This window comes from Oreochromis niloticus, linkage group LG23, assembly GCF_001858045.2.
Source record: "Oreochromis niloticus isolate F11D_XX linkage group LG23, O_niloticus_UMD_NMBU, whole genome shotgun sequence".
NCBI lineage: Eukaryota > Metazoa > Chordata > Actinopteri > Cichliformes > Cichlidae > Oreochromis > Oreochromis niloticus.
Genome location: NC_031986.2, coordinates 29,366,612 through 29,383,317, shown reverse-complemented (window position 1 = coordinate 29,383,317; position 16,706 = coordinate 29,366,612). Strand labels below are relative to the sequence as shown.

Here is a 16,706-nt window from a genome sequence, read left to right as displayed (position 1 = left end):
TTGTTGCAGTGCAAGCAGAGGTAGATGATACAGACGTGAACAGATAAAAGCACAGACAGAGGAGTGGATGGAGATGCGGTCTTATTATGTGAGATACTGCAGACACTGCAATGCACGTAGAGAAATCTGTGCAAGAACTGAGTGGCATGCACTGGAGCGAAAAGACTTAACTACAAAGGGCAGATGCTGCTGCCGTTCATGATGATGACAATTATCATTATGATCAACATTATCGTGACAGCAATTAGAGATAAAAAGAGCAAACAACAGATGATAATATTGACAAAGATGCCAGTGGTGATGATAAAGATGGCGATACAGGTGGATTTAGGGAGCACTCGGCATATTGCTGTTACCTGCTGGAAGAGACCTCCTGTTGGAAAGTCCTTGCAAGGTGAAATGCTTCCTAGCATTAACAGCCGAGTGGCCTGACTGGCTGGCTGAAGCGTCAGCTACGTAGCAAAGCGAGATTAAGCAGAAGTTAGTACATAAGAGAAAGAAGAAGCAGTTTGAGCGTTGCTTGAAAAGAATAAAGTGACGCAAAGGGGTTTATATGGCTGTCAAAGTGCTCTAATAGTAATTCTTGACTTTTAAAGAGAATTTAATTCAGTAAAGGTGTCGTGTGAAAACACTGAATTGCAGACTTACTAAACACTTGCAGGTTGTTGATGAAGCAAGTAAACTGCACCATATGGAGACACATACCTTTTCCCCATAAGTCAACGTTTCATGTGGTAAACTTGAACTACACCATACGACATCTTTGCCAACACTTTTTCAACTGTTTATTCAACAATAATATCAACAGCTTAAAATTAATGTACTGTATCCTTGGACTGGGAGTCAATAGTGGCTCGTTTACCAGATTTAACTCCTTGAAAGAATTTGGCATAATTGTCCATCACTTTGTGACATTGGCACACGGATAATTTTATGCAATCTTCCATTCAAAGCGTGCAAGATATTTAAGGATTTTTCTCACATACACTGTGACTTTCATTCATTATTCTGACCCACTTACAGTTCGACTTTCAGATAACTTTTTTAACGTTTGCTGTCAAAGTGTAAAATCACCATTCTGTCCAAGATGCTTTAGATCATGTGAAACAGTCAAATCTAATAGTTCCCTTCTTCCAACTACTGTGCAGATGATGGAAAGCAGAAAAGTCTGTCATAAAAGCAGATTGTTTCCTAAGTCTGATATTTAGGAATCTACTATAGATGATCACTAATTGTTATTATCTGTATTTTGTGCTGTTGAAATATGAGATTATGTCATATTAAACATTGAAGTTAAACGGTACAACTGGCCAAAGGAAGCTAAGTGAAAGAGGGACTTAATTCTTCCATCTTGAACCTTGATGGATCATCTATGTCTAAAGAAGAGAAGATAATACTACAAGATTAATGACAATAACAATGAAAATATAGACTTACAAAAATGGAGATTTTGGTGAAAGTCTTCACTTCACGCCTGTTCAATTTTCACCTCATAGAGTTTTTTTTTTTTTGAAAACACATAACACATTGAACCACTTTCCTCAGATAATAACTATGGCTAAAGTTCCCTAACCACAGCCATCAGTCCAGAGAAACTCAATAACTGACAATTTTTTAAGGAATGTGAAAGAGTTTTAGCAAAAAAAATTAAGACCCCATCAAAATCTGACATATTTTCATGTAAACGCAAAATGTTTCAGGGTCTTGAAATATTTATAATAACCACACAATAATTTTTACCCAGTAAAATGAAAAGAAATATTTCAGTTTCTCCACTGCTTCTAGGTCAGCAGCTATACTGAAGCAGATTAGAAGTCATTGACCATGTTCACTCCTTTGTACATAGACTGTGCACTGTATAAAATTGCAGCCTCTGGTTCTGTGGGCCTAAAAAGTGCTCATTGCAACAGTTAAGTACATCTTTTATCTACAGTGTATGCTTTGTAAAAAAAAAAAGGTAATATTTTTGTATGTTGTTTTTTTTTCCAATGAAGCATTGCTCTGATGATCCATGGATTTAAACAACTCATCAGGGGCTTGTACACATATAACCCTATATTCACCTATTAGAAAGATGTATGTGCCCCGTGCTTCCAGTGGAACATTGCTTAGCAAGTAGCACTCTAAGCATGGGAAACATGGCATCAGAACTAAGTGAAACTGTCAGTAGTCACATTGTTATTCTGAGCAAAGGCTGGCTTCTCAACGTCAAAGTATGGCTACACTGAGGATTTCTAAGGGAGCAGTGCATGGCTCACACCATCAAAAGATCAATACATCAAGCTTTGTTTACTGAAGACCAGAAAAGCTACTTCATCTTAGATACAGAATAAACATGATAAATAAATAAAACAGGTCAGCAATCAGCAAAAGTCCTGCTAAAAAAACAAAAAGGATTTACTGATAAATCCAAGACAGAGACTCGAGATTGGTTGTCAGATTTTGCAGCGTCCATGCTGTCACTCAAACAAAAGAGTTGCTAATACATGACAAATATTGCAATCAAATATTTTATACTGTATTTAGTTAAAACAAGTGTATATATTCCTGCACCTTCACAATGAGCCTGATTAATTCAGCCTGATTAACTGCTCAAGCAAGTCTGCATGATAAAGTACTAAGTGCTCGTCCGACTACCATGGACCTCAGAGCTCTCAGCCTCATATCTTTGGAACTCTCTCCCACACTGCATTCACAGTATTCTTTGTTTCTATCTTTAAACCCTTTCTTAAAACACACCTTTTTAAGATTGTACATTCAGTTTGATTTTGTATTTTTGACTTTTAATTCTGTAAAAGTTTTCTAATTGTCAGTGGATGCAGCACTAGTATTATCATTATTATTATTATTATTATTATTATTATTATTATTATTATTATTATTATTATTATTATTATTATCGTTATTATGTAGGGTAGTGAGCTTCAACCTTATATGGGTTTTCAATAAGCAACAGGAGGTAGAGCAGGTCACCTACAAATTGGAAGGTTGGTGGTTCAATCCCAGTCAGCTCCAGTCTGCATTCCACATATCATGGAGCAGGATACTAACCCCAAGTTGCTCTCCGATACATCCATCAGAGTATGAATGTGTGAATGTTAGATATAAGAATTTACATAGGAAAAGCATAGAAAAAAGTGCTTGTACGAATGGGCGTGAATGGGTGAGGCAAGTTGTATAAAAGTGCTTTGAGCGCTCAGTAAAGAGTAGAAAAGCTCTATATAAGAACCAGTGCATCTAGCAAGCCCACTATTAATTACTGTGTGGGATAAGTATGCCCGGCCTACACCACATTTCACCTAATCACTGTACATGCAATTTTTAATGGCACTAAGAAAACACCACACTGGGGATTACTGTGGAGAAGATAAAACCATAGAACATGGTTTGCTGTACTATCAGAAATATGAGCTAGAGAGAAACCAACTGATTTAAAACCCAATTTTTTTTGGCTCCATGGTGCAGTAGTTTACACATTTACCTAACAATTAAAACATCCCTAGTTTGAACACAAATCCCTTGAGGGTTGTGTCAGATGGGGCATCTGAAAATCTGCCAAATCAAATAAGTGGCACTACCCTTCTCTCACCCCAACCAGTTGCGGCTGATGGCCGCCCCTCTATGAGCTCGGTTCTGCTGAGGTTTCTTCCTGTTAAAAGGGAATTTTCCTTCCCACTGTTGCCAAAGTGCTTGCACATACGTGCTCATATGATTGTTGGGTTTTTCTCTGTATTATTGTAGGGTCTACCTTATAATATGAAGTTGTTGGTACTCCTTATGAGCAGCTAAATGTAGCTTCTTTCATTTTTGTTGGAATTTTATTTTAGCAACATTCTGGTCCACACTACATAACAGCTGCTGACGATAAAGTACCGTGACACACGACACATCGCTGCTGTGATTTCTGGGTAATCATTAGTGGAAAGCAGTTCATCAGCACTGAGATGTCACTGCAAAGTGTTTCTGTTTGTTTAGTCTGTCGAGGAAAACTTCAAAGCATAAAACTAAACTCACATAACAGTTCAACGCAAAGCATTATCTACAAGAAATAGATGTTATGAAAATGGGATTAGAAGGAATCCAGGGCGGAAAACTGAGTAAGAATGAAAGACGAGAAGGAATGTGAGAACTAAGAAGAAGTAAAAAGGGATCCACAGAGTGAATTAAAGAGGGATGACTGACAAAAAGTAAATGGCCGGAAGCTGACAGAAGAAGGAATAAACAGCACAAGACAGAAACATAAAGGAGTAAGGGAAAGAGAGACTAGAGCAGGAGGTGACAATGGATACCAGGAGACAGACAGGTTGGTTTTATAATAGGGGCCAGCCACACATTTGAAGGGTGATACCCAAAGCAGCAGCCACTGTCAGCATTCCCTAACCTTTAACTTCCTGCTAGCATTTGGGACTGTGCGAGTGGTAAAGAAAATTCAGTGTGAGAGCATGGCAGGGTGGAGAAAATCCATATAAAGAAAGCAGAAACAGTAAACACTTACTAAGTTACTGAAACTTACCTTTGAACAAATGCTGTAGGGCAAACCACACCTTCAGTGGTGTTTTAGGACTTAGGGGATGCTTTCGACATCGGCCCCCACTCACTCCAAGGAGTATGTCGACACTATGCCAGCTAAATTTGAATTATTCTCTCCATTTGAGGCCTTGTCAGAATCACTCTGATTTTCTTATATCCAGAAGCATAGCTTTCCAAAAACAGTCTCTAGAGGGTTTTAACACTAAAATGTCAGCAATGTCAGATTAAATAACACTAGATCATTTCAAAAGCTGAAGAATGGAGAATGCCTCTCCCACTCAGCTCGGCTAAATGCCAGGAAACACAGGAACGGCTGGCACACTCTCGACTCACCAAAATAAAATTCTCTGGAGTTGAAGGGAGGATCCAGAGGTACTCTCGGTATCTGGGAACTTGCGGTTTACGGATTTGAAACACATGCACTTCAGTGAGCAGCACCTTCCTTGCACAAATGTGTTGCCTAGGTCCAGACAAGCCAGACCGTAATGACAATGCATGACAAAAGTCTTCGTAGAAGCAAGACTTGGCTTTTAGGAGCTTCCTTCAATCAGATCTGATAGAAAGAGCTTCAAAAATGTAATGACTTTACCCCATAATGAGGTTTAATAAGCTTTTCTCCACTGTAAGTTCTAGTTCAACCACCAAAGTGCAACATTCACAAAGGTTTGGCTTCATTAATGGCTCATCTCATAATGCCAGGATATAGACTTCTATTCAGGCTTCTTTTACTGCCATGTCACTCTATTATAATGAGGAAGTCACAGTGGGTCAATGGGTAACACGGCTGTTTTAGAGCAAGAAGGTCCTGAGCTCAAACACAGACATGGCCCTTTTCATGTTGACCAAAAAAAAAAAGGCAAGGTTAATACTCAAGTTTTTTTTTCACAAGCAACAGAATACCAGGCAGCAAAGAAGAGGGAGCTTACAAAACTCCAGGATTTACTCAGGGTTAAGAAGCAGACTAAGGAATAGTGTAACACTGGCAGACCACTCTGACAAATGATGTGTCTAATCAACGGTAACTGATTGGCGAAGTGGAAAGAGGTGAGTAGAAAGGCACTCAGCTGACAATACTGGCAGGAGGGTAGGACAGGTAGGAGTGGTATGTCTTAAACGACAGTAGAGTAAGATAGTGTCAAACAAACAGAATGAATGAAGGACAATGCGGGACACCATGACAGTTGTGGCTGGCAACAGATTTCCATCACAAGGCTACTGCTAGACTGCATGCAGATCAACAGTCTTTTCAGCAGCATATTTCACAGCCTTGTAAAATTACTGGACCTTTGCTGCATATTTAAAAGTATAATTTGATATATTGATGTTATGCAGCAAACTTTAGATATTAAAGTAATAAAGGGAAACTGAAAAGACAAGATAAGGCGTGATATAAAGGGCATTGTAGAATAGATAAGAAAGTGATAGATAAATAGATAGCACAGATAAAGGGGTGAGACATGGAAGAATTGATGAAAGACAGAAAAAAGGGGTGTTAAGAGACCAGGTGGCTCCCTGGAGTTGGCCATAGGGGATGCTTCCTGTCACCTTGAGTTAGTGTTGGCACACAGACACACACACACAACTTTGATCAACAACCCTTGCTGATAGACTGCTGATAGCCATACACACTAGAAAGCAGCACAGAGGGCTTTCTCACAGGAGACAGGTACAATTTGAAATTGCACCTGTTATCTTATCCCCCTACTGCGGTTGACAGCGTTGTATTTGTGTTAGTGCGTGCATCTCTGTGTGAGGAGGCTATACAGCTTCTCTGTATGCTTTTGACCTAACTGCATGTGCAAAGGTTGTTTTTGGCTAAGCGTCTACATGCAGAAGTACAGCACAGAGATTTAGAGGAGACTATGTGTGCATGAACAGCATGTCAGCATGAGTGGCCATGTGCTGTAACCTTGCCCGTTCTTCCATTTTACAATAACTCCATGCAGAGTGCAATCTGAAATCTCAAGGTTCACACATCTTTCCCCATCTACAGTTCATTTTACTCAATTCTGGAAGTAATACGAGATGCTGACTTTTTGGTTAGTTTGGCAAGCGAGCTCTCACCTCTCTTCTGCCTCATATTAGGGCTGGGGTTGGACCTCCTGAAGCCTGACTCTGGGCTTGATGAATCGGAGTGTTTCAGTGCCATCTTACGCACATTCCTATTGAGAGTAGACAGATCAGTGAGAAATTGAAAAAGCTAAGACAAAATATAAACAACTCAGTTTTCCATTTGTCATTGTCCATCCCTGTTCTGAGAGCAGATGTAAGGTTTCAGATTTTCTGCAACGTGGTCATCATGGTTGCTGATTAATTTCTAATTTGTGTGATTCTCTGTTTCCTCACCTCATGGGGGGCCCATAGATGTTTAGCTGGCTGGCTTCTGTGAATGCAAGAGAAACAGAAAATGACTGATGGACAAACTGGAGCATTGTGTGTTCCACAGTGATTCACATGACTGACAGAAAAAGCTTTAAAAGAAGGATTTGCTGCTGGAATCGCTACCTTTGAGAAAGGCATATAGCATCTGGCCCTGAACATCGCTCAAAGGTATTTGGTCATAGGTACGTGAGGGATTTTGACTTGGTTTAGTAAATGAGTAAAATATGATTGGTAAATGGAATAGGAGGAATTGGCTTGGATAGCATTTCCATAAGTCATAAAATATTCTGCTACTCTAAGGTCGCCATTTTCTGTGCCTGTATTTGTTTTCCCTTTTCAGAAAAAAGCTGTGGAATTCATTAAAACTCTGCTTATTAGAGAAATTGCTCAGTTTTGCCATCTTAACTGTTAGAAGCGGTCGATGTTTCCTTCTTCCTGCTGTCCAGAGCAGAGGCAGCATTTCATTATTTTTCTCTTAGCAAATATTTTCTTCAGTACCACACTGTGGATGTTGTATGGCACGCAGGCCTTGAGGTGGCTTCTGTGTCTTGTTTGTAATCCTCCACTGGTGTCTGGTCCTATTGAATCTGTGTCCTGCACTGTACTGAATACATGGCGGCACAAGAAGTACAATAGTACAAGTCCTCTTTACACAAGTCAAGAGATGATATCAGAAAGACCAAACAGAAAAGAGCAAGACAGAAGAAGATATAAAACACCATCTAGTTTGCTGAAAAACTATAAATGATCAAGGTTTGAAACTTTACATCCAGTGCCTATCCTTTAGAGCCATGCTGTTGGCATCTTTTACAACTGGAAGCTTTTATTCTATAATTCCTGAGTTATTTCGATGCTTAAATTCTCCCAGAATGCTGTGTCAACTCTGTAAGCTGCTTTTACTGGACTGATATCCTGAAATCCTGCTCGGGCTCTATAAGGAAAGAAAAATCCAAACACTTAAGTTCCTGGAATGCAGCTTCAGACATCACCTACATCTAATCAACAGGCTTCATAAATGCAACGTTAACAATTCTGGCCTGCCACAAGAATCCTGCTCTGAGGCAGGAAGTCTCTAGAGAAGCATCTAGTAACATAACTGTACACAAGAGGTGCTGCCTTGGCCAAATGGATAGCTCACATAAGTGAAATACCAAGCTCTGTGAATGATCTGGCTTGTTACCTCTTATACCAAGCAACCAATGAGCCTGTCGGAGAAGTGCAGACTCAGCATAGCACCGAATATTGTACTCAGCAAAAAGCATCTATTTTTTCATCATGGACAAAGTGATGTTTTATTCATAAAGGCTAGTCATATTGAAGTGTGCGTAGACAGTCTGAGAAGAGAGCAGCAGCAGCAGGAGCAAGAGTTTAAATGAGGAGTAACACCATGCATATGGCAAAGTTTATAATGTGATGCACACTCCATCCTCCATGTTTATCATTCATCTAGACGAATATAGGGTAAGATAGATACTGAAATAATTCCAGCGGTACAAAAACTTTGTCTAACCATACTTATCACTCGGCTGCTATTTTCTAAAATAAAGACATTTTTTTAATCACTAAACACAGTTGCTTCCAATGAGCAGTTTTGCTAGGACCACTTTAGTTAAAAGAGGATTGTTTTCTTCAGAAGCTCAGAAAGTATTAATGACAGCTTGCACTATATGCAAACGACGATTATGTCAGAAATGAGGTAAAAGGGAGGAACTGGGTATATTTGAGTTGCAAAGTAGGTTGCACAGACAACAGCAACTGTGTAACAGCTGGTATATGAGATGTGTAATGGGAAGTTTAAAGGCTGTGCTTGAACTAACTAATGGGCACATTGGTTGGTGAGATCAACCAATCAAGAATAAGCCATCTTTCTACATCTAAAGCACTTTTGGTTCCTTTGTTCTGATTTTAGGATCATCATCCTGCTAAATACTGTTCCATTAGATGCCACACCATAAGAGACCTAAAACCCTGTGAGATAACACAGTGGTATGGTTTGTATACGCTAACCCCTATATGTTGTGCTTATCGGGATGATTTTTTTCTAAATCAGTCAAAAAAATATCCTCATTTCATTTTTACATTTTTTTTTTCTCAACTGCAGTCTGATTTTATTGAGCTTAACCCGGGGTTGACATGGTGTGCTGACATCTCTGAAATAGTGATCATGAAGCCTTTTCATAGTCATTGACCAGAAGACATACTCGCTTCCTGACTTGCTGTGCAGACAGAAAGACATTTTTCTTCACCAAGTAAATGATTTTCCATCATGACTCATCATGTGAAAGACTTGTGTGCCTCAGTCTCCACAGATTATGTTTGCTTGTATGGAACAGCAGTTGCACTGCAGTTCTGCTTCCCTATATAAGCAAAATTATTTCTACTCTAAACTCTGCTTAGACTTCAATGAGTAAAGTTGACAGAGTAAGCATGACAATATAAATTATTGTAGAAAGTACGCCCCAAAATATACGATAAAACCTTTCTGTAGTGCATAAAATCCTTCTTGACCTTGGAAAAAGATCAAGGGTGAAATTTTAATTTGTCAGTTTTTAACACAGTGGTCATTGCTAGAGTTCAGTTGTCATGGAAATGACTGTGAAAGTAAATTTTTGACCTTTAACTGTGGGTAGAAAGTGCCAGAAAAAGCAGGACCTTGAGTTTAAATAATTTTGTCCTAAGACCCTATTTGCCATTATGTGGCATGATTTAAAAGATTTAAATCAGTCACATTATAATCCATCCCTTCCTCTTCTCGCTGTCCTATCACATCTATTATCTCTCCTCCTTTTCTCTCAAGCACACAGCTGAGATGACTGCCGTGCCTCTTCTCCTTCTCGCCACCCTCCTTTCTTCTAACAATTGCCCCTCCTTCCTTTCATGTTCATCCCTTCAAGCCTCCCTTCATTCCGTCTGAGCTGCCTCTCACCCTCCATCTCCACTCTGAAAATCCCTTTGCACTCTCTCTGCCCATCTCTGTCTCTTTGTCTCTCTCTTCACATCGTTCCACCATCCTCCTCTTTTTTTTCTCCCCATCACGTTCAATCTCCTCCCTCCCTTTTTCCTGGACTAATTTCATTCCCTCTCTCTGTCTTTCCTCACATGGAGTCTGAGGTTTAAATCACAGCACTGGACCGTCAGAGCCTCCTACAGCCTCTACTCTCCAGGCTTCATGACAGGAATGGTGTGCTATTAGCCAGTCTGCTCACACACAGACACAGGTACACACAGGTTGTCAGCTGGGCAGAGTGTGCAGCTCACATAGTGTGCCTTAGCTGTCAGTCAGGACCACAGAGTAGAACTGTGGAGAACTGACTGGCACAGAAAGGACTGAGGGAGAGAGAGAGAGGGGTGGGTTGCTGTGTGTACGTGTATTTATGTGGTTTTGTGTTTACTCATTGTTTGGTGTTGCTTCATATTGTTGTTTTGGGGTTGTTGTTTTTTTTGAGTTTATAAAATGTCAGAAAATAGTGCCTAAAGTCAGCTCTTCAAATTATTCTGTCTGAACAAACCACAGAGATCTTTTTTTATTATTATTTATTTTTTTGAATTATGCAAAGGAGACAAAAGCATTAAATTCTCACACTTGAGCATCTGGAACTGTAGAATATTTAGTACTTTTGCCAAGAGGATGAATTAATTTGAATAAATCAGCCAGTGAAATTGTTAGATATTAAAGGAGAACCACTAATTTTAGAGATATCAGTAAATTTATATCATACATTATATAAAGTGCTATCATAAAGTTGCTTGTCTGCTCTTAAAAGCAAAAAAGAACACAAAAAATAAAACATAATTTTGCTGATTGACCCTTTAGGATCAACTTCTCTCAGATCTGTTTACCACATCCATTCCTGCGTCACACTTTTTCATCACACGTTTATATCAAGTTCTGTTCTGATCACTTGAACTAATATGAAAAGTAAGCATCAACTTCTGTGTCAAAACAATCAAACTTTCATGCTAATGATTCTTACTGTTGATGAGTTGGGTTTCAAACTATACACGAAAGATCAAACAGCAGTTTCAGATGATCATGAGATACATCAGATTCTCGCTTGAAGAAAAAACTGGACAGACTATCCAGGGACTATCAACTGTACCACTACTGTAACATGATAGCACATAGTAGACTGAAATCAGGGACTTTTTGGCCACAGCAACACAATGCTCACCTACCACCAGGCTTACCTACTACTGCTACTAACTACTGTGATTTTTTTCTCTTTTACAAAATATAATTCAGAAGGAAGATTGGCCCCTTTGCCACACTGGAACAGTTCCAGTGCTCATTTCATGGGCCCATGGGGACAGAAAATGGGCTTCCACAGAATAATCTTACAATAGCTGCTGCCATCTCGAGGTGTGCTAAAAGGTGACCTTGAAGAGGAGATCAGGATTTTTTATTTTGATGTGAGAAGTATCAAAACCTTGATTGCAATTTGTATGCTATACAACATTTTTTAGCGGCTCTGGACATGGTTATTTGAGTTTTGATGATATATTAATGTCTTCGAGGGAATTCCATCTACTAAGCAATCTAACATGATTAGAAACAAAAAGAAGCGCTCGATAGCAAATAAAAAAACAGATGCCATAAATCATTGTTCTGACAGCTTTCATTAATGACACTGTGTTAAAAAATGGAGAGACTTCTTGAGCAAGGCAAATATGTTCCTTGAAAAAAAAAAATAATCAAACCAACAGGTGCCCCTATCAAAGAAGCCAGTATACAGAACTATAATTGTTCATGTTTTTATAGAGGATTGAACTGCTCTTACTCATTTAGTCAGCGTGGGACAGCTGTGCTCTAAATTCTTCATCAGTTCAGTTTTTCATCATTGTATAAAATCAAAAAACAGCTTGTTGTAAAGTAGATATAGAAGCAAGCCACTGCTTGTTTCATATACACTGGATTTTGTAAGTCGTATAAAAACAAACAAAATTATATTGCCTGCTTCGAAATGCATGTAAGATTTATGTCAGATCAGGACCTAAATAAAGGTTTAAACCTGCAGAAGACTTAAGTCAAAAACAATGCTTGATCCTTTAAGGACAGTACTCAGTTGTTTGAGTACAAGGTACTGTAGCAGGTAAAGCTTGTCATGGTGTATTAATGCAGTGTAGTTACATGTCACCAAGGCCAACACAGAGGGACGGATAACCATTCACTCTCACATGCACACCTATGGGCAGCTTAGAAACACCAACAAGCATTTCTTTGGACTGTTGGAGGACACGAGGAGAACATACAAGCTCCACACATCTTCTTGCTTTGATGTGCAATCTTACCTTTGATGTTTTCTACAATGCAAAGAACTTTGAGAGGATTTTGAATTCAGTTTTCAATTTCTAGACAGTTTACAACTTGACTGTGAAAGCAAATTAGCAAATCTGCATCAGATATTCTGTATATAGCACTGAGCTGCAATTTTGGAAGTGCTCAGAGCCCAAAACAGTTTAATTGTGGTACGACATGCACAACAGCAGAAAGCAAAAACGTAATTAAACTTGAGGAACAGTCCTGGCTACTGCATGTACTACTGCTTATGAGCACTAATTTACTGTATAGTTAAAATTCTTCTGGACTATTACAATAAAGACACCATGAATTGCTGCACATGACCTATTGACAGTCATTCTACGCAGACAGAGACGATGAATTTGCAAATACAGTTTTTCTATCTACATAAAACTAAAGAAAACTTTTCCCCCAATAGGCATTCGGCATAATAGAATGACTGGCCAATGTCCAGACAGCACTGTATGTTGATGTATGAACAGATACTGGTGTTGACAAAGTTTCACAATGACTGAAACAAACTGCTGCTGCTGTAGGGAACATTATTATATGTATCATACACACACACACACACACACACATATATATGGAATATATTATGGAATATCATTTAGAAAAATGCTGCATATATATTGCAATAAAAATGAATATATTGATTGAAGTTTCATTCAGTATATTATATATACAAGTTTCATTTTATATATATTCAAGTTCTAATAAATATATTCAAGCTCTGAGTTTCATTCATTCATTAGAATGTGTGCATCAATGTATGAGGTACCATGAAGACGTTACAAAATAACAATGGCACAACAGCAGAATGTGTGAGTACAAACGTTTTCATGCAAATACCAAAAAGTTATGATTTAACTAATCTAACAGATGCTAACAGGTGAATGTATCTGAGCAGAGAGGAAACTTCATCCTTCACCTGCTGGGACTGAAGTGTGATCCTGTGAAAGATGAGGTAACACAGAAGAACAGAAATATTCTCAGATGATAAGGTGTGTGTGTGTGTGTGTGTGTGTGCGTGTGTGTGTGCGCGTGTGTGTGCGTGTGTGTGTGTGTGTGCGCGCGTGTGTGTGTGCGTGTGTGTGTGTGTGTGCGTGTGTGTGTGCGTGTGTGTGTGTGCGTGTGTGTGTGTGCGTGTGTGTGTGCGCGCGTGCGCGTGTGTGTGCGTGTGTGTGTGTGCGCGCGTGTGTGTGTGTGCGTGTGTGTGTGCGTGTGTGTGTGTGCGTGTGTGCGTGTGCGTGTGTGTGTGTGTGTGTGTGTGTGTGTGTGTGTGTGTGCGTGTGTGTGTGCGCGCGTGCGCGTGTGTGTGCGTGTGTGTGTGTGCGCGCGTGTGTGTGTGTGCGTGTGTGTGTGCGTGTGTGTGTGTGCGTGTGTGCGTGTGCGTGTGTGTGTGTGTGTGTGTGAGTGTGTACATACCTCTGCATGCTTCCAGCTGGCCTGTAAGAACTTTCCGAATCTCTGACACCCACATATTTTTCACATCCATGGAGGGAGCCTAGGGAGGAATAAATACATACATATGCACACACAAATACACAATCACGCACAAACATAAATCAAGCACATATACACAACAAAAGCATCTTAACGTTAATGCTGTTTATCTGAGTGAGAAACTGATTGGAGAGTTGTGTGGTGCAACACTGCCCCCAAGAGCACACCTTGTGTATCATGGATTTCTTCCAGGAAGAATATTTCACTGAAATTACATCAGGGGGTCAAATTAAGTAATAAAATAGACACATTATGCTTTATATGAATTCATTGCCATAAGGATATCATTTTCCAGTTCTTATATGGATGAATGTACACACATCTAAAAAGCAGTCGCAAGCATATTTAGCAGTTTCATAAATACCATATCCTCCGTCATTATTATCTACAAAATACCACCTGTTATTAAATTATTTGCTCATTTTTGCACATTACTGTGTTATTGCTGGTTTTTAAATGTATAATGCTGGTGTTGCAGCTGTTGAGCTACAGCCGGTACATGAAAGTAACTCCCAAGCTTAGAAATAAGTCCTGCAGCCAGCTGCCAAGAAGCTGTTTAGGTTGTGACATGATTAATAGTTTCAGGAAGCAGAAGACACCAAAAATGGTTGTTTTTTAATAAAAGAATGGCCTAATACAGTTTAAGAGGACTGAATTTTGAAGGCTCCTGTTGACCGAATAGCTAATAAACTAAAGAAACCTAACAAGAGACCAGAACTAGAGGTTTTAGTAAAATCAGAAATAAAAAGGTAGAAATGTAGTACTGCCCCAAATAAATAAAGTGAACTAGGTTCCATCACAGTTTCAGAGGAAAGCGTAAGCTGAATGAATCTGAACATAAAGCAGAAAGGAAAGGTTGCATCAACATACCTGGATGATGTAAACTTCCTCTCTGCCGTTGTACCAAACCTCAAACTTTTTGCTGTCGCCTTTGACATTCTCTGTGATCCCCACAGAACTCATCTGAACAGAAACAGGACACAGACACTGAGATTCAGTATTTTAGAGATGAACTCTGTCAAGTGATGCACCGAAAAAACTCTTTCATTAGCAGTCACACAATAAATACACATTTTATATGTTATTTGGCACAACGTTCCCAAAGTATAACAGTCAGTTAAGGTGATAATTATTTTCCAGGACATTAACAAACCAGAGTCATAAACTAAAGCCATTAAACGTCTCAGGCTAGCAGTATTCCCAAAATATTGGCATGCCATAAAGTAATGTGAATAAGGTTTGAGATTCCTATTTAAATACCAACTGTAAATTTATCATAATAACAAGTAGGTGTATACTAATAATAGTGGTAATCACGAGCTCAACTGCTGACCCTTCTTCACCCACAATAAGACAAATGCATTTAGCTGAATTAATCTTATATCTTTAGATAAATTAAACTATTACAGACCTTGAGGCTTAGACGTCCTTTCTACTATCTACAGGACTTAACAGGCAACAAGTCTGTACAACAACTAGTGGATGCCACTGGCTATTTAGCAATATTCCGTTAAAAGGTTTGCTCCCTTACAAACAGTAGAATAGCTTCAAATAACCATTATAAGTCCAAAATGATGTATTGTAATGGTATTAATGGTAGTTCTGAATCGTTCTCATTAATGTACTCTGTTTGGTTTTTATTTTCTTTCCCCCAGCCATGTGTTTCCAACTTGAACTATATATTTTTGGCAGGAAAAATGTTTAGTTCAATTTTGTCTGTTTTATAAAACAGCTTTTAATTATTATTTGGCTTATTTGCATAATTATGTACATTATCTGGTACTTTTTAAAATTAAGCGCCATCTTTATCTGCAATACTTAAAAGGAACTCTAGGGGTACTCATACTACTATTTAAGACAAATTAGATGATGTTCTTCAATAAATAAATAAGTCCCAGTAGTGGATAAATAACAACTATTGGGACCTACTGAACTCTATTCTAGTAGAGTTCGATAGGTCCCAATAGGTCGTTTTAACTAGCTTTAAATGAGAAGGTGTTTGATATGTCCAATTTTGCTGCAGGCAAGTGACAAATAAAGGGTTATTCATTCAAAAAAAAAGTGCAGGCTATGCACACTTAACCCACACACATCCCCATCTTTATCTGACCTTGAGTGAGTGTTTGAAGCTGTAGGATGGGGTCTTTTCATGTCCATCAGTGGTCTCCTCTCGTTTCTTACAGAACAGCAGCATCTTGTCATACAGAAAGAGATGCCTCTGCATAGGCTTAAACCTCGCCAGGTCCTTCACCTAAGAGCAGGTAATCGGTCACTTATCACATGCGTAAATAACTCTATAGCATTTAGAAATTAAATGTCAACCAAGGCCCATGACAGATGACCTTCTAGCATGACTCATATTGTTATGATTTAAGCAAACAAAAATTTTTTCAAACAAACCTGAATACATGAAGGGCACATGGGATGGTTTTGTATTTAGCTATACATATAAATATTAATGACTGCATCACTCTAAGCTGTTTAAGTTTTGTTTCCATTATGTCTCAGTTATTAATCAACTGATAACATAAACAGCAGAACAGCATTGCGCTATAATGCCTTCCAAGGACAAACCTGAATGCTATGCTGCCTGTTTAGGTTGAAAAAGAGGCAATGAAATGCATGTCCTTCAGTTTAAATATGCTCCTCTTTACCACGTACCCTTTCTTTCATTCTTTTGCTATGAAATGCTGGCATGTTCTATATCAATAGAGTTTCCCTGCTATCTCTCATCAACAAAGCTTGATCATATATCTAGTGCTTGTGTGCTTGCATATGGTTTGATGTTGTTGGTGAAAATGTGTATAATAAACTACTGAAACGTATGCCTGTCTTTTCTGGTACTCTTCCCTTCAGACCTCTGGCAGTTGAAGCAAATGGCTGCCCCTTGCTGAGCTTGGTTCTGCCAGAGGGCACTTCCTGTTGAAAGGTAGTTCCTCGAACCCTCAATCATGCTTGATCACAGGGGATCATCTGATTGTTTGGATTC

The 16,706-nt window shown here is 39.0% G+C and overlaps 1 protein-coding gene across 10 annotated transcripts in view; it reads right to left on the bottom strand.

Moving 5' to 3' along the window:
- mcf2l2 (MCF.2 cell line derived transforming sequence-like 2) overlaps positions 1 to 16,706 on the bottom strand; it is a 96,423-nt gene that overhangs the window by 20,814 nt on the left and 58,903 nt on the right. For 9 of the 10 annotated variants that reach the window (XR_003216320.1, XM_025902846.1, XM_025902842.1 and 6 more), the window contains 6 exons: positions 15,828 to 15,968; positions 14,588 to 14,680; positions 13,640 to 13,718; positions 6,877 to 6,913; positions 6,595 to 6,692; positions 357 to 452 (listed from right to left, as the gene is read on the bottom strand). Coding sequence is in view for 9 of the 10 variants with exons in the window: in XM_025902846.1 (XP_025758631.1) it covers positions 357 to 452; positions 6,595 to 6,692; positions 6,877 to 6,913; positions 13,640 to 13,718; positions 14,588 to 14,680; positions 15,828 to 15,968 (544 nt within the window). In the remaining variant the exon portion in view is untranslated. The remainder of the gene's footprint in view (positions 1 to 356; positions 453 to 6,594; positions 6,693 to 6,876; positions 6,914 to 13,639; positions 13,719 to 14,587; positions 14,681 to 15,827; positions 15,969 to 16,706) is intronic. The other variant, XM_025902848.1, reaches the window with a different exon arrangement.